The 18332-nt window shown below is 42.8% G+C and overlaps 1 protein-coding gene across 4 annotated transcripts in view; it reads right to left on the reverse strand.

Moving 5' to 3' along the window:
* RAPGEF4 (Rap guanine nucleotide exchange factor 4) overlaps positions 1 to 18332 on the reverse strand; it is a 175305-nt gene that overhangs the window by 73137 nt on the left and 83836 nt on the right. For all 4 annotated transcript variants that reach the window (XM_064162704.1, XM_064162713.1, XM_064162731.1 and 1 more), the window contains one exon: positions 17160 to 17224. In XM_064162704.1, coding sequence (XP_064018774.1) covers positions 17160 to 17224 — 65 coding nt within the window. The remainder of the gene's footprint in view (positions 1 to 17159; positions 17225 to 18332) is intronic.

Genomic DNA, 18332 nt, shown 5'->3' on the forward strand with positions numbered 1-18332 from the left:
CCTCTTCTCCAAGCTCAAGAGCCCCAGCTCTTTCTTATTCTTCCTCTTCCTGTCATCCTTTTCAGAAACAAATTCTTGCTAAAAGAAAACCTGAGAAGGAATAACCTAACAATATCTAGTGCAACACCTTTTGTTATCCTACTGCACAGGAGATTTTTAATGATCTGTCACGATTTTTTCTATTACATAGACTACTTTTCCTTAAAAAAAGCAAGTGGTTGTTTCTGTAGTATTTGAAAGTAAACAAAGAATTATCATACTGATGGGGTAGATCAGAACATTTTTTTTAAAGCAAAACCATTCTTCTTTCAGCCAAGTATTTCTTTACTTCAACAGCTTTAATTCTTCTGTCATAAACATAAAAAGACATTCAAGCACTCCTGTTTGATTTCTGTATTTGTCCATCAGTGGAAAAGACAAGCATTCTGCTCTTGGTAAATATCCACCAAAATATCTTACCTTCTTTAAGACTTCTATTTCTCACAAGGTCTACAAAAGGCTTGGCAAAGTGGAGAGTGCTCATGTGCTTAATTTGCTACCTATTCTGACTCATCCAAGTCTCTCGACCACACAGGTGCTTTTCAAAACTGGATGTCAGCCTTGTTAGGGTACAGTACTTCTTCCTAATGCTTCTGATGCAAAACACAGTTCCTGTCCCTGACTGGAGCAGGTTAGCACTGTCACAGCCCTGCTAACTACACTGAGCCTTCATGACCAGATAAATCTAACAAAACCAGAAAGGATCTGGTCACAAGGAACAACATGTATCTTATAAGGACAGCCCATCAGCATCATTATCTTCTCCTGCTATGAAGGCACATCATTGTCTTATTCAACAAAGGGCAAAGTCAAGGAGGAAATACTCACTATGAAGGATAAGGGCTTCTCTTTTTCTTCTACAGTAAAACTGTGGTCTCACATGTTTAACTAACATGAAATGAAACTCAATAACTGCTGTATTAGTTAATCAGTTCATTTAGTGTTCTTCAGATAATTTAGTGGTAGTAATTGTATTGGCAAAAACCATACCAAGACATTTGGAATGAAAATTTAGTTCTGAACAACACAGATTAATATGCCTCAATTTTCAAATTAATTCTGTAATGCAATGAGCATAATCAGTAAATAAGATACAAACACTGAGGTAATGTGCATCTGTGTGAACAGTAGGCATTCCCCAAGAATACAGTTAAGGAATAATACTATTAATTCCTGCTGATCTAAACAAAATATAATTAGCATTGGGAAACAGTAAATATTTGCATTTGGAAATCTGCTTCTTCCCTCCTTCTAACTTCCTACAGAGCTTGTGGCTGCCTAACTTGCTACTGTTTAAACCAGGCCTCTTCATATTTTTTTCTCATTGTTTGTAATTTCTTCCCTATAAGTACTGAGGGACAGACATTTCTTAACATACTCCAAGCTGCTTCTGTTGCTAAATGAATCTTGTTGTAACTTGAGAAAAAAAAAACCCAACAGTTCCACAAATGCATATAGAACACTGCAATAATTAACCCAAGACTGATACAGAGAGGTGAAATTACTCTGCCTGACATTTTCCTTCGCTAACCACATCTCTTTACATCCCAATTCACCATAGTATGTTTCTGAAAGAGATGACCTCTTTTTACCTCTCAGTATGTAGCCCAAGCTGTGTAAAATCTGTGATGTCTGGCTTTTAGGAATATCACAGAACCAGCCCTCTCCTTGTGAAATGGAAAGGGACCTATTGTATGTATTCTGTAATTTATCCTCTTTCTCCTATTTCTCCTTAATGTTGGCACTAATTTTCACATCATCACTAAAAATATTGCTTCGTCTAGCTGAAATTCTGTCCCTGCCATCTGTCAACCACTCACCTTCTTTTTAAACACAATCTCAAAACCTTCTTTGGCTTAACTGACTCTTCAGTGACTCTCTGTGGGCTGTATAAAGGATAAGGACTGTTGTGCTATGTTAAGCGAATCACAGTGTGAAAATGTTTGCTGTTCCAGAGAAGTTTAATTACTGTAATCCAAACCAGCTTGCCAGGATATACTGAATACACACAGAGTATTCTCAGCTACTTTACATTTTAAAACCCATTATTCCTGCAATAATATAGGAATCTTCAGCTTCTCCATGACAGTCAGTCTAGGAGATTGTCTTGGGGAAAGGAATGTATGTCCTGTCCAGAGGGACAAAACACAAAAGGCAGCCCTTCTAGAATACTGACTGAAACACTAAGTCAGATTGAACAGCATTCAGGAGCTCTAGCCAGGCAATCTCCTGCTTTTCCTTTTCCTCCTTCAGTTTGGACCAGTACATTAGGAAGACAAGAGGGCCATTCCATAGGCCCAGGACTGCTGCGGAGCAGTAGTTCTACATTTACAGTTTAAGAAATGGCAGAAACCTACTGTTACAGTTTTGTTGACAATTGCTTTTCTAGTGCTGCCCTGGAATCAGCAGCAACTAACACTGATACTCAGCAGACTGTGAACTAAATCAGGAGAAACAGAAGGGGTGGTGGTTGTTAGGATCCTTTATCTTGAGGGGCCCTTACAGTTTTCCCAGTCAAGATGAGGAACTTTGTGCAGCTAGTGACAACAGGCTTTTCTTAGGTTGGTTTCCCAGATTGATTTGTAATAGCTGCCAGAACCTGGCAGCTTGCAGACCACAAGCTGAAAATCTCTTATCTAGACTGGCTCTGAACACAATTAAGACAACATGATGGGGAAGAAGAGGGAGGGAAACACATAATTGCCTGGATCTGTATGTGTATTACATGACAAAAGTCTGCATTTAAACATGGAAGATAGAAATCAGATAGATGCATTGCTAATTTAAACAGTGAATGGAAACAGAGCTGCAAGGTGGCCTGACAATATGACCCCCTGCCAGCTGTCCCTCTGCTTCCCCTGCAGCTGATGCAGCCTTGCAGAAATGCCAGGTTGGCGGCAGGAGAGCCTCCGTCCACAGCCGACAGACCTGGTAGAGCTTTGCCTGCAGGTCAGACATTTAAGGCTGCAGACGCTTCACAGCAGCCTCTACCAGAATCACTGTGGTCCATCCCCTCCTTAAATCTCACATCCAGGCTCGGTTCTGCCAACTGTGCTGGTCCTATCCAGAAAGCCAATTTTCACCCAAAGCAGCATAAAATTAAGCAGAGAGTAAAGATTTCTGTGTTTATGACACTTCTCCCTTACTATCAGGCACACAAAAGTGTTGGTGTGATGGAGGAGAGAAAAGAGGGAGGGAGGACATAGGGGAGAATAGGTGCCCTGCAGTCCCAGTGTAGGTCACTGGGAACTGCTGTGCCCACAGCCTTGTGGTTCTCCTGGAGCCCAAATGTGCTCTGCTGTAAGAGCTGATGCCTCCATCACTTTTCTGTTGCACAATCACCCTTTGCTCCTAATATCACTGTTGCCCCTCCTGTAGGCTGAGTCAGAAACTGGGTTTGAGTGGAAAGTAACCATTTGAGTCATTGTGCAAAAGGCTGCAAGGAAAGAGTGGCGTGAGAGATGTTTCTTCACTCCCCTCAGATTCATGCATTTGAAGTCAGCTACTTTAAAGAGAGAGGATGGACAAAACAGTATTAGGAGGTTTATGAAGACTTAATCACAATTCTTTCCTGTTAAGCTAATGGCTTGTTCTCCATCTAGATCAAATTTAAGGGTATTATACAAATTTTTTACTGTTTCTATTTCCTAAGTTGAAAACAATTGTGCCTGACTAGCCCCAATTACAAGCAATGTAGTAATTGGTAATGGAAGTGAGTTTTTTTTCCCAGTTTTATTTTAGAACCTAAATTATGTATTCTTTTTGTTTCTCTGCTAGTCACTATGCATTCATATTTTGTTACTAACTGCTATCTTTAATTTTAAGACAGCTACATCACTGATGATAAAGCACACAAAGATCAAACATGCTCACAATCTTGTGCCACGCTTTCTACCAGAAGGAAATCTACAGAAAGAACAAATAATGAATAGTCACAAATCACAAATCTTTAAATACCTAAATAGCACTCATTTCTTTGCCATCACTGAATAGTCCTAAGCACATCTTCAGCTCTGCTGTTTCTGTCTCAGCAATTCTAACTCACAACAGCTCTAAATGACACCATAAACGAAACAACTGTTTTGGTGGTGGTGCTCTTAGAATCATAGAATCAACCAGGTTGGAAGAGACCTCCAAGAGCAGCCAGTCCAACCTATCACCCAGCCCTAACCAATCAACTAGACCATGGCACTAAGTGCCTCAGCCAGGCTTTTCTTGAAGACCCCCAGGGATGGTGCCTCCACCACCTCTCTGGGCAGCCCATTCCAATGCCAATCACTCTCTCTGTGAAGACCTTCCTCCTAACATCCAGCCTATACCTACCCTGGCACAACTTGAGACTGTGTCACCTTGTTCTATTGCTGGTTGCCTGGGAGAAGAGACCAACCCCCACCTGGCTACAATGCCCTTTCAGGTAGTTGTAGACAGTAATAAGATCACCCCTGAGCCTCCTCTTCTCCAGGCTAAACAGGCCCAGCTCCCTCAACCTCTCCTCACAGGATTTGTGCTCCAGGCCCCTCATCAGCTTTGTTGCCCTTCTCTGGACATGTTCCAGCACCTCAACATCTTTCTTGAATTGAGGGGCCCAGAACTGGACACAGGACTCAAGGTGTGGCCTGACCAGTGCTGAGTACAGGGGAAGAATAACCTCCCTTGTCCTACTGGCCACACTGTTCCTGATCCAGGCCAGGATGCCATTGGCTCTCTTGGCCACCTGGGCACACTGCTGGCTCATCTTCAGCTTCTATCAGTACCCCCAGGTCCCTTTCCTCCTGGCTGCTCTTCAGCCACTCAGTCCCCAGCCTATAGCGCTGCTTGGGGTTGTTGTGGCCAAATTGCATAACCCTGCACTTGGCCTTGTTAAATCTCATCCCATTGGCCTCTGCCCACCCATCCAGCCTGCACGGAGCCAGCACAATGGGCCTCTAGTTCTTGACTAGCTAACACAGAAAGAACAAAATCACTGGTCAGCTTTTCTCCACTATTTATTAACCCCTCCAGTTTTTGTCATCCATACACAGCTAAAATAAAAGATGGCACTAGACAATCAGATCAGACAAATTGATTACTTCTTACTGACTCAGAACTATAATTGACTTTGTGGAATACCAATTTCCAATACGCCTTGTAGGACAGCAGTCAAAACGCCGCATGATTGCAAAGATGATGAGTGACAACAGAGAATCTGATTTGAAGATCCTAGATCCAATTTTTCTGCCAAACTTGAGAAAATAATTACAAGATTCAAAAAAAATTCATTTTGCTGTTTCAAATATAAATGCCAACTGCGTTACTTTATTCGCTTGACTTGTCTGAAGACATGAACCTTGAAAAAGACTATCTTTTTCTTCCCCCTCATATAATTACCCACTCTCTCTGCCTTTCAGCTGCAAGAGATAAATGAAGCAGATGTGTGTGTTTTTTATGGGTTGAGGCAGAATCACACAGAAGATACAACCATGAAGCAAGAGCCATGAAATGTGGCTCTTCAGTACTTACTATCAGACTGCCTTTGCCAGCTCTGCCAGGTAAGGCTGGTTTCCCCAGACACTTGGAACTGAGAGTGACTGTCCCACTGAAAGTAGATCCCACACCTACTTCACAGTATTAAGTAGTTTACAAATTCTAGCATTTTCTAGCAGTTTCTGTGGTTTTCCATTATTTTTTTATTTACCTAAACTATAATGGCAATATGCATTCAGCTAGGCAAGAAGACTCAAGAAAGGGAAAAGGTCTCTTCAATCAAACTGCCTTTCCCATGCTGACCCAAGCCCTTCTGTAATCTTTTTGTTGAGAGAAAGTTCTTTTAAGGAGGAGATGAGTTCTTGTTTATGCTGCTGCTCTTAAGAGGACAAGCAGTTTAAGATCCTCTTCAAATTACAAGATTGACAAGCAAATACCTATCACTTAGTTTCTCATTTGTTTACTGATTTTGGAAGTTTTTCCTCCCATTCACACTGTCTGTTAGGATTATCACACCAAGGACTGATCACAATAACCTCCTGAATGAAAACTCATTTGAAATGTATGAACACATTTGAACCCCATGCATTACAATGTTCAGAATCTTTTTGTCTGACAGTCACTCCACCTTTATCAGTGGCTGCAAGCTCTCTGTAAGAGAGCCCTTCATCCCCCCCTTTGCATCACGACACAAACAAGAATTGTAAGGCTTTAGGATACACATAAACTGCAACAAAGGTCGACATAAAAATTAAACAAAAACCAAGAGAAGTGGAAAGCACCAAAATAACAAAACTGCTTGAAAAGATTCCTCATTCAGATGAATACTATGGAGATCATACATATTAATACTCAGATGTCAAAGTCATGGAACTAAAAATTCATCCACTTTAGCTCTAACATTGACTCAAGCATATGAATTGTTTTGCTTGTAACAGAGGAGGTCTCTCTCCCTCCCATCTCTCTCATTCTTCATCTTTTCACTCTTCTCTCATAATAAACCCCACTCTAAAGCTTGATTTGAATCAGAAACTCATTGCAGCTCTTGAAGAATAGAGATGCAGACACACTTTTTCAAGCTTGCTTTTCAACTCCTGAGCAAGCGGCAGTGTTGTTTCTGGAATGTTTTGCATTCCAGAAAGGGAGGCTCTGTAATCAGGTGCTAGTAATTCAGCTGTGCTGTTGCTATTGGACACCATTTTCTACATGTCCCATTATTAGTCTTCTTCCATGACAAATGTGGCTGTTAATTTATATTTTAAAACTGAAGTACATCTAGATATATTTAAACTCTATTGCTACTGATGTTAAAAAACAAGGGTAAAATTTAAAGTAAGAATATTCCTTTAGCACCTGCAGCTTGCAAAATTATGTGCTTTTCTGAAACAATGGAGGTAAGTCTTGCTCCCATCTCTTAATCTCACTATCACTGTAGACAGCTCTATTGCTCCTTACTGATGTAGTTGGGGCAATTAACGAGGTAGGAATTATAAAGTATGTAGTTAATTGTATTTCCAGAAAGCCCCACCAACAACTATATACAAATTAGTTAAATTTGGGTTCTAATGCAGTCAGGAAACTCTTCACAAGGATGTTTATGGGCAATTCATTCATTTAGGAGAATCAGAAGAATTGGAAAAGTTTAGCCACAAAATGGCTTTGCCTCACTCACAAACAGGCAGCCTGCAGCCCTAGGGAAAGTCTGCTCTACTCACTGCGGGGGAGTAGAAATTTCAGGATAGTCCCTGGCTCCTTTGTGACAGGGTTGGAACTGTTTGGCCATTGAGAGGCTTCCAGATCTTCCCAGGGTGCTGGGAAAGAGGCAGATGATCTCTGACCTGATGCTGGTTCCTCTTGGCACAGAGGTCTGCAGAGGTGCAGGCAGCATCTCTTGCAGATGCGCAGAGAGCAGGATGTCAGCGACACTTCTTGCCACATTGTGAGGCACTTAAATGCCTTCTCCTGGGAAACTTGAGGCACTTAACTTTCCAGGTAGCTCAAGCCCAAAAGATCAGGGCTAAGCTGGTCTGAAGCACGAGGCAGAGCAGAACACATTGTCCAAGAGCAGTGAGACAGAGGCAGGCAGGCAGAAGCAGCACAACTGCTTGCAACTTAGCTCAATTTATGTTATTTGCCCAAGTGCAAAGGCTCCTTTGGCTGCAGAGATTCACCAATCAAGATGGCATTTGCAGAACTGACCATATCAGGTGAAACCAGGGCTTGCTCACCCTTATTTGAGCAAGACATCAGCAAGTATCTAAACACCTGTGGGTACCTATTTATCACTTTGGGAGGAGACATAATGGCCCAAGCCTTTGTTTTCCTCCCTTCTTTGCTTCCCCCATCAGCAGAAGGGTGGGGCAAGCCAGAACATCTAATAGGCCTATTAGCCTTCCAGGACACTTACAGCCCTCCTTAGAGCCACCACAATGAAAACTTGTAGAAAGAAAGGAGCCCAGTTTTTCTTCCAAATTCATAGAAAGTCTTTAAGGACCAGGGATGCTTGAACTGGATCAAACATGCACTGAAAAGAAATTTAGTTATTTGGACATATAAGCTGATAAATACACAGCAATCCAGACCAAGGATTCCATTCTTTTACTCCACAATGCTCTCATTCCTGTTTAGTAATAGATCAAATGAACATCACTAATCACATCCGCAGGTTTCGTATTGGGACTGCTCTGGCTAATTCTGTACCAGACAGGTCAAATACATGATTAGAAACAAGAGAAGAAACTGTTGCAAGTTGAAACTGCCAGTAGAGTCTCCAGAATCCAGAGTACACAATGAAATCATAGGTCATTGATATTTCATAGATTATTAAGTAGCTGAACTGGGTAACAGAAGATGGGGTGGTGCCTGTGTTTCTCTGGGGCATCACTATGCACACTGGCATTTGGAAGGGAAGCCCACAGCTGTTTCATCTCCATATGGCTGGATCTGCAGGAAGGAAAACCTTCCCTGGTGGTTCTGCAACAATTTAGTTTATCCAGAGACTATTTATCAGACTTACTAAGAATTTTGTTTCCATTAAAGAGCTCTGATGATATATAAAGACCTCCATATTTTTCATGATGAAGTTCATTACAAACATATGAAAAAAGTATTTTTCACAGACTCCTACTCATCTCACACTCCTGTCTTTGTTATCTCTCTTGCCATATGCTGTCACAATGTGACTCATTGCCAGGGACTATGTGCACAGCCTCTGCACTAGCCAAATCATTACAGGCTGTCATAATTGTTGAACCCTGAGCACTTCCACTTACAGTAAAATGAAGAACTTGAACAGAATTGCAAGAAAATTATTTTCATACATATGAAATCAGTGCCAAAATATCATAGCAGCTCCTAAAAGTAATTGGTACAGTTATGACTGCATGAAGATACTATTTACAAATATTATGCAATCACTTAAAAAAAACAAACCCAAAGGGAATTAATTTTTTAACTCTATGATAATGTATAGGAGACCTGACTCTGGCACAGAATTAGTGCACACCTGCTACTGGACACTTATACACACAACCCCCACAGAAGATCAGTTCTGTTACAACACCTTTTTCATGTGGATGTTAGAAAGTCATAGAATCATGGAATCAACCAGGTTGGAAGAGAACACCAAGATCAGCCAGTCCAACCTAACACCATGCCCTATCCAGTCAACTAGACCATGGCACTAAGTGCCTCAGCCAGGCTTTGCTTGAACACCTCCAGGGACGGTGACTCCACCACCTCCCCGGGCAGCCCATTCCAATGCCAGTCACTCCCTATGGCAACAACTTCCTCCTAACATCCAGCCTAGACCTCCCCTGACACAACTTGAGACTGAGTCCCCTTGTTCTCTTGCTGCTTGCCTGGGAGAAGAGACCAACCCCCACCTGGCTACAGCCTCACTTCAGATACTTGTAGACAGCAATGAGGTCAACCCTGAGCCTCCTCTTCTCCAGGCTAAACACCCCCAGCTCCCTCAGCCTCTCCTCACAGGGCTGTGCTCTAGGCCCCTCACCAGCCTTGCTGCCCTTCTCTGGACACGTTCCAGTATCTCAACATCTCTCCTGAATTGAGGAGCCCAGAACCGGACACAGCACTCAAGGTGTGGCCTGACCAGTGCTGAGTACAGGGACAGAATAACCTCCCTTGTCCTACTGGCCACACTGTTCCTGATCCAGGCCAGGATGCCATTGGTTCTCTTGGCCACCTGGGCACACTGCTGGCTCATCTTCAGGTACTATCTACCAGGACCCCCAGGTCCCTTTCTTCCTGGCTGCTCTCCAGCCACTCTGTCCCCAGCCTATAGCACTGCTTGGGGTTGTTGTGGCCAAAGTGCAGAACCCTGCACTTGGCCTTGTTAAATCTCATCCCATTGGCCTCTGCCCACCCATCCAGCTTGTCCAGAGAGTCTACTCCAATTATTTCAATGCATAAAAACTGGCAAGCACCTAAGCCTTATTGAAAATTCAATAAAGAAATCTACATTTAATCACACCAAGTTAAATAGGAAGATGGATGAAAGGGTGATTTTCAGATGAGCATTTCAGCACATCCTATACGAGCTTGGCAATTCAAAATACGATCAAACAAATCACGTCTAATAAGCTTCCAGTTTAGAGGATTTGGAGTCATTATATGAAAAACATAAAGGGGATGTCTCAGCCTGCAAGCTTCACAAACTCGATCCATGTGGGGTTCTGGATATGACTTCCTGCACTAGGAGGAGCTCCTGCAGCTCTTTATCACAATGGATATCTACAGACAATACAGGGAAGGTATGGCTATAAAACCTAAGAGGGAAAATACAAGGCATATTCTTCACCCAATGGCAAGAAAGACTGCATGAATTTGCACTATTTAATCTGCTTATATATTCTGTGTTCAGTACAATTCCCTCAGTACAAAGGAGATGAAGAAGCAATTTCCCTATTTCAGGATGTATGCTTCCACTAAAGGCACAAATGTATCTAGGTTTTAAACAGTCTTACAGCTGTACAAACATAAAACTAGCACGTTTTTGAGGTGAGATGTTGTTCTAATTGAATGTGTCACTAGAAAAATATATATGAGCAAGTAATCATAGTCTGTACCATAATAAACACAAAGAATTGAAGTCCCTACCATAACAAACATGGATAAGAGGACTTCATTAGCACTGCTTAATCAGCCTCTATTCTTTGCTTTTGAGCACAGCATTTTTCAGCCTTCCTTCCAAGTAAAATTGTTTTTGGTGTAGTTTCTTAAGGATGTGAGAGCTGCAATATGGAGACACCATTATGGAAAACAATATTTAGTATCTGAAGGAGGCCTACAAAAAAGCTGGGGAAGGGTTTTTTAGGATATCAGGGAGTAACAGGACTAGGGGGAATGGAGCAAAGCTGGAGGTGGGGACATTCAGACTGGACATGAGGAGGAAGTTATTCAGCATGAGAGCAGTGAGAGCCTGGAATGGGTTGCCCAGGGAGGTGGTTGAGGCCCCATGCCTGGAGGTGTTTAAGGCCAGGCTGGATGAGGCTCTGGCCAGCCTGATTTACAGTAGGGCATCCCTGCCCATGGCAGGGGGTTGGAACTAGATGATCTTTGTGGTCCCTTCCAACTCTGACTGATTCTATGAATATAAAACTTCATCTTGGATCACTAGCAGGGTTAGAACTTTGAGTATCGACTACTTGAATAAGTAGAATAATTTATCACAGATTTCTGTTATTTCTGTGGATCATTCCTATGCTCTCTTAGGGACAGCATCCACAGTTTGCAAAGGAGTTTAAGACATTTACTAATGGCAGAAAAAATAATTCAGTACAACACTCCAGAGGAGATCCATGTTCTGAATGACTTTGCCCTCTGTTCTTACCAATATCCATTCCTGTGCATCAGGAACAGTGTGGCCAGTAGGACAAGGGAGGTTATTTGGCCCCTGTATTCAGCACTGGTCAGGCCGCAACTTGAGTCATGTGTCCAGTTCTGGGCTCCTCAAGTCAAGAGAGATGTTGAGGTGCTGGAACATGTCCAGAAAAGGGCAGCAAAGCTGGTGAGAGGCCTGGAACACAAACCCTGTGAGGAGAGACTGAGGGAGCTGGAGGTGTTTAGCCTGGAGAAGAGGCGGCTCAATGACCTCATTGCTGTCTACAACTACCTGAAGGGAGGCTGTAGCCAGGTGGGGGTTGATCTCTTCTGCCAGGCAAGCAGCAAGAGAACAAGGGGACACAGTCTCAAGTTGTGCTGGGGCAGGTCTAGGCTGGATGTTAGGAGGAAGTTCTTGACAGAGAGGGTGATTGGCATTGGAATGGGCTGCCCAGGGAGGTGGTGGAGTCACCATCCCTGGAGGTGTTGAAGCAAAGCCTGGATGAGGCACTTAGTGCCATGGTCTAGTTGATTGGATAGTGCTGGGTGCTAGGTTGGACTGGATGATCTTGGAGGTCTCTTCCAACCTGGTTAAATCTAGGACTCTCACTCTATGACTGATTTCTGCAATGCCCTCTTTAAAACTATGATGAGTCTCATGCCTCCAGAGAACAAGGGGCTATTTCTTCACTAATTTCCTACTGGGCACCAGTAGAGGGTGTAAGAGGACAGAGGAGACAACTGTGCTTATCAGTGAGTGCCTGGCTTTAAAATCATCAAAACGCTCCTCTAGCAGCTAGGATGGGTGATTGCAAGAAAACCCACACCGTTAAGCATCAGCTCAGGAGTGCCCAAGCAACCCAGGACCACAGATGAAGAGCTTGAGGGAAATTCTGCACAACCTATGTGCACAAGCTTGCAGTCAAACAGTAATGAGCCTCTACTAAGTCAGTTTCAACTGAGATTTTTCAAGGCTCAGCAATATGTTTTATTCTGTAGCAGGTCACAAATGGCACTCCTTACTGCCAGAACAAGCCCCAGATGCCAAGCTCCCAGCCCAAAGGGCAGGGCTGCTTGTGTGTATCACTTAGAAAAGCTAGTTAATATGTGCTATGTGTTTTCCCCCAAATGAGAGGTTTGATCCGTTTCAATTTAAAAAAATCAGCCAGAAGCATGCTCTCAGCATGGCAAATTCAGCAAAACCAGTGAAAAAGTGGCCAAATTGCAAGAACAGGATCTTGTAGTGGGAGGCACCTTGCAACCCTGCTGCCAGCTCTGCTGGTAATATATGGAAACAGAACCACTGCCTATTCTGTCTGCACGCTGGAACCCGACCTCCTCTGTGTTCTAAGTACCCTTCTGTAGCTTTCCCAAAAATGTATTTGAAATTATTATTGATTTTGTCATTTTGGCTTTAGGGTTATATTCATCTCTCAAACCCAGCTATATCCAAGTCCACCCCATGAGAATATCTGAAAACTAGAGCTAGAGAGATCAGTGTACTGGTATTAGATTGACTAGATAAAAAGACTGAAGCTGTGTTATTTTCCCTTATGTAAGACAGCTTTAAAGTCACTTTGTTTCCATTCCCTAAAACACAACGGAGGACAGTAGCATACTCTAAGTATTTTATGCTCAATTTAACTTCTGTATTGCATTAAATGATGTGCAATAATGTAACCCTGAATGCAAATGAGTTCATCTTTGGTTTAAAAAAAAAAAATAATCAAAACCCAGCCAACTCTTTGCTGCCTTCTCCTAATAGAATTTTTAAATAGATTTTAATGAACTATGAAAACTGAACACCCCCGTATGGTGAGAAAATTTCAAGGCATGTATTTAAAAAGAAAAAATCTTATGTTACTCATCAAAAACTAATAGAAGTGACAGGAGAAAAAGAATAAGCTATGAAGATGAAGCTCAAATAATTAGCAAATATGGAAATTCAACTATTACAGTGCTTGTAAAAGACTCAGTACAGGGTAAAATATAATAATATGCATTTTAGCCTGGAGAAGAGAGGGCTCAGGGTGGGGATCTCATTGCTGTCTACAACTACCCAAAGGGAGGCTGTAGCCAGGTGGGGGTTGGTCTCTTCTGACAGGCAAGCAGCAACAGAACAAGGAGACACAGTCTCAAGTTGTGCCAGGGGGAAGTATAGGCGGGATGTTAGGAGGGAGATCTTCCCAGAGAGAGTGATTGGCACTGGAATGGGCTGCCCAGGGAGGTGTTGGAGTCACAGTCCCTGGAGGTGTTGAAGAAAAGGCTGAATGAGGCACTTATTGCCATGGTCTAAGTTGACTGGATAGGGCTCGGTGCTATATTGGCCTGGATAATCTTGGAGGTCTCTTCCAACCTGGTTGATTCTATGATTTCACATTTCCAGAGTGGAATATATTTATTTAATTTGAAGTAAATTATTTAGAGCTATAAATGTCCCTGAAAAAATTAAACAGCACACAGACTCCAAAGGAAATCCACCCTTACAATCAGAACAACTGCAGACATTACCTTCTTCTGTCTAAGAGTGTAATGTTTTGTCAACATTTGAAAAAAACTGAGGAACTTTCTCTGAAATTGAGTTTTCCCTTAGTCCTTTTCTGGACATTACAGAGTAGCCTGCAGGCATCTCTGAGCGGTATTTGCTGCCAATCTCACAGGCATCATTCTGGCAATCTAAAGGAATCTGAAGATGTCCTGAAAACATCTCGCTTTCCCTGGATGAATGCCTTTCCCTGATGCAGTAGCTATTTTGACAGTCAAGTATCACCCTAAAATAAGTAAAATATATAACATCTATAAAACAGAGGACTGATTTCTGGTACCCTGTTACTTAGTATTTTGAATAGCTGACAGCAATTCTGGAAATTTTTCCCTGCAATCCCAGTACCTCCCTGATAACAGACAACCAACTGCAGGGCACAAAGATCTGTGTGTTGTTTAAGCACTACAGCAGTTGTACAGCTCATGACTGTGGAAATAAAGCTTCCATACAGTAAATAAAATACTTGCTGGTCTATTTCTGTTGCATTTACCTTTCACATAACATCATTAAAGAGAACTATGGCCATATGGCAAAACCACAGAACTAAGATTCCAGGAACCATTTCTATGCTGTGTAGTTAGTCTCTTCTGCCAGGCAACCAGCAATAGAACAAGGGGACACAGCGTCAAGCTGTGCCAGGGGGAAGCATAGGCTGGATGTTAGGAGGAAGTTCTTGCCAGAGAGAGTGATTGGCATTGGAATGGGCTGCCCAGGGAGGTGGTGGAATTGCTGGCCCTGGAGGTGTTCAAGAAAAGACTGGATGGGGCACTTAGTGCCATAGTCTAGATGACTGCACAGGGCTGGGTGATAGCTTGGCCTGGATGATCTTGGAGGTCTCTTCCAACCTGGTTGATTCTATGATTCTGACACATTTGTGATGTTACTGAGCTCCTTCAGGATGAAAGAAGGTGACAAGCATCTGTCACATGTTTACTTTCTCAGCTTCTCTCCACAGAAATGTGCAAAATCTGGGAGAGAAAAGGATGGCTGGTTTATATATGTGTTTTGGAAAGGAAGTCAATATGCAAAGGACCTTATTCCTGTAGAAGTCATTGCACATGCTCGAGCGTGTCCAGAGAAGGGCGACGAGGCTGGGGAGAGGTCTCGAGCACAGCCCTACGAGGAGAGGCTGAGGGAGCTGGGGTTGTTTAGCCTGGAGAAGAGGAGGCTCAGGGGTGACCTTATTGCTGTCTACAACTACCTGAGGGGTGGTTGTGGCCAGGAGGAGGTTGCTCTCTTCTCTCAGGTGGCCAGCTCCAGAACGAGAGGACACAGCCTCAGGCTGTGCCAGGGGAAATTTCGGCTCGAGGTGAGGAGAAAGTTCTTCACTGAGAGAGTCATTGGACACTGGAATGGGCTGCCTGGGGAGGTGGTGGAGTCGTCGTCCCTGGGGCAGTTCAAGGCAGGGTTGGATGTGGCACTTGGTGCCATGGTCTAGCCTTGGGCACTGTGGTAAAGGGTTGGACTTGATGATCTGTGAGGTCTCTTCCAACCTTGGTGATACTGTGATAACTTTGTGTGGGAAGAGTCTTGTGCCAGGAAAGCTCAGCTACTGGCAGTATTAATCACTAAATTTTGATCAATTGCTAAAATACTTTGTACTTGAAAGTGTATACAACCCTCAGCTGAGCACCACTGCTCATTACTGGGGGAGTACCACCTTTGAGGAGAGATGCATGTTTTCACCTGTTTACCTGTCTGTTATCTCTATCTGGTTCAAAAAAATACAACATCTTTTTGTTTGGATCCTATGTCTGCTGCTGTCACTGAAAGGTCAGGCAGGATTTCTGAGGTGACCATACTGTGGCCTTCCAGTATCTGAAGGGGGTACACAAAAAAGCTGGGGAAGGACTTTTTAGGATATCAGGGAGTGACAGGACTAGGGGGAATGGAGCAAAGCTGGAGATGGGGACATTCAGACTGGATGTGAGGAGGAAGTTGTTCAGCATGAGAGTGGTGAAAGCCTGGAATGGGCTGCCCAGGGAGGTGGTTGAGGCCCCATGCCTGGAGGTGTTTAAGGCCAGGCTGGATGAGGCTCTGGCCAGCCTGATTTACAGTAGGGTGTCCCTGCCCATGGCAGGGGTGTTGGAACTAGATGATCTTTGTGGTCCCTTCCAACTATGACTGATTCTATGATTCTATGACTCCTGATGTCACCTTGAATTGCAGTACTGAAATGCCAACATCTTAGAGATGCACTGAGACTCCAACCATACTTGTTTGTAAAATGCTTACAGAATTTGCACTTTTTACAGAAGAAAAATGCTATCTAAATATCTAAGAATTATTACTCATTGCATTGAAAAACGTTTATTTTCCTACAGGATAAGACTATGCATGTCAGGATGTGGTATAGCATTAGTGACTAAGACTAGAAAAAGGAACCTCACACTGTTACATTTATACATTTAATAGAGGTTGAATGCAACAATTAAGAAAGGTCAGTACCCTTGAGGAAGCAGGACAGACAGACAGGGAAAGGTGGAAGTAGTTATTTTCACATCAAGGAAACGTGCTAAAAGATACATTGTCTTCATCTCCTATCAAAATATGGAGTTTGTGTAACAAAAATACCTTTAACCTTTTAAAGACATCACATAAAAGCACCCAGTTGAACTTCTATGTCCAGATAGACAAGCATCTGTTTATTTCTACAACTCCCCTACTCCTGCCACAAAAAATCTCCAAGTTTTTAGTCTGTATAACAAAGCCTGATGCTATTTCTTCCCACTAGTACAATGACTTTAAACTCAGCAAAGAAATATTTGTGAGTTTTTCATGTGGGTCCTCATCTGATTAGACTGAAGGCACAGAGCTATTTTATAAAGGGGAACTGGGACATAAAGATGCTCTCTGAACACAAGGAGAAAATTCACCCTGAGCACAGGGCCAGAACGATGCCTATGTATCACTTAAGATTCAGTTAAGCCTTAAAACAGGATTTAAGTACAAATTTTACGGTCCATTGGCTGTCCATTTGCCACAGCCCTGCTTTCCCTCTTTACCCTCAGCACCTCCCAGACAAAGATAGGACAATCAGATTGTAACATAAACTTTGGCAGCAATGTGCTTTCTAATAATGTTGATTCTGAAAGAGTTGTTTTCTCTAGCCACATAACACACTGTCTAAAGCATCCTTGAAATTTGTATTCTGTACTCACATGCACTGCATTTGCTCTTGGTTCTTTCCAATTTAATGCTGGACTTCTGCATTTTCCATTCCCAAATCCCTCCCCAGCAAAAACGAAAGGCAGAAGCAGGTGTGATTTACCTTATTACAATTCTTAGAAACCTGGCAAAGAGCACTACTTGACATGCTGTCCTTATCTGGCATTCCTAAAATAAAAGAGCACAGAAAATAATTACATACTGTACAAACTTGAAGTAACAGTGGATATATTTATCAACAGAACAAGGAATTGGAGGCTTCAACACTTTGAGAGCACACACATTAATTTGTGGGTTTTTTAAAGAGTAAACCAGATTTATTCAGACAGAAATTCTGTATTGTAAACCCCCACATAAAAGAGACCAAACAGCTAGATTGTGTAAATACTATAACCAGCTTGCTAACATAGTACTTTCTCACAGCTTCATATTTAAAGTATATTTACAGGAATTATTTCCTTTTTTTTTTTTTCATTTAACATTATCTGGTTTTCAGAAACTGAAGTCAAATGAAACATAGAGTTCACACAAATTAGCACTGCTATGCTATGCTGTGCAATGCTACTGTTTGACAAATAGAACGCACTGAAGACACAACATATGGGACAAAATTCCAGATGCAATTGCCAGTCATTAGATATTCTCCTGGTAGCATCTAAATAATCTTCTAGCAACTAAATAAAAATGCCTTGATTTACTAAAGTGATGAGTTCCAAAGGCTGCCCTTACCTGGAACACAAACCCTAAGAGCAGAGGCTGAGGGAGCTGGGGGTGTGCAGCCTGGAGAAGAGGAGGCTCAGGGGTGACCTCATTGCTGTCTACAACTACCCAAAGGGAGGCTGTAGCCAGGTGGGGGTTGGTCTCTTCTGCCAGGCAAGCAGCAACAGAACAAGGGGACACAGTCTCAAGTTGTGCCAGGGGAAGTCTAGGCTGGATGTTAGGAGGAAGTTCTTCACAGAGGGAGTGATTGGCATTGGAATGGGCTGCCCAGGGATGTGGAGGAGTCGCCATCCCTGGAGGTGTCCAGAAACAACCTGGCTGAGGCACTTAATGCCATGGTCTATTTGACTGGATAGGGCTGGTTGCTAGGTTGGCCTGGATGATCTTGGAGGTCTCTTCCAACCTGACTGATTCTATGTCTACAGCACTATCCCACAGCCTGACAGGTTCTCAGGAGGCAGAGACATGTCACACTTAGCCATGTAACTGAGGCTGGGGAGCAGCATGTTTACTGGAGGCTGTCTAAGCACTAACCTAGGCTCTCAGGCAAGTTGTG

Source organism: Pogoniulus pusillus, chromosome 2 (assembly GCF_015220805.1).
Source record: "Pogoniulus pusillus isolate bPogPus1 chromosome 2, bPogPus1.pri, whole genome shotgun sequence".
NCBI lineage: Eukaryota > Metazoa > Chordata > Aves > Piciformes > Lybiidae > Pogoniulus > Pogoniulus pusillus.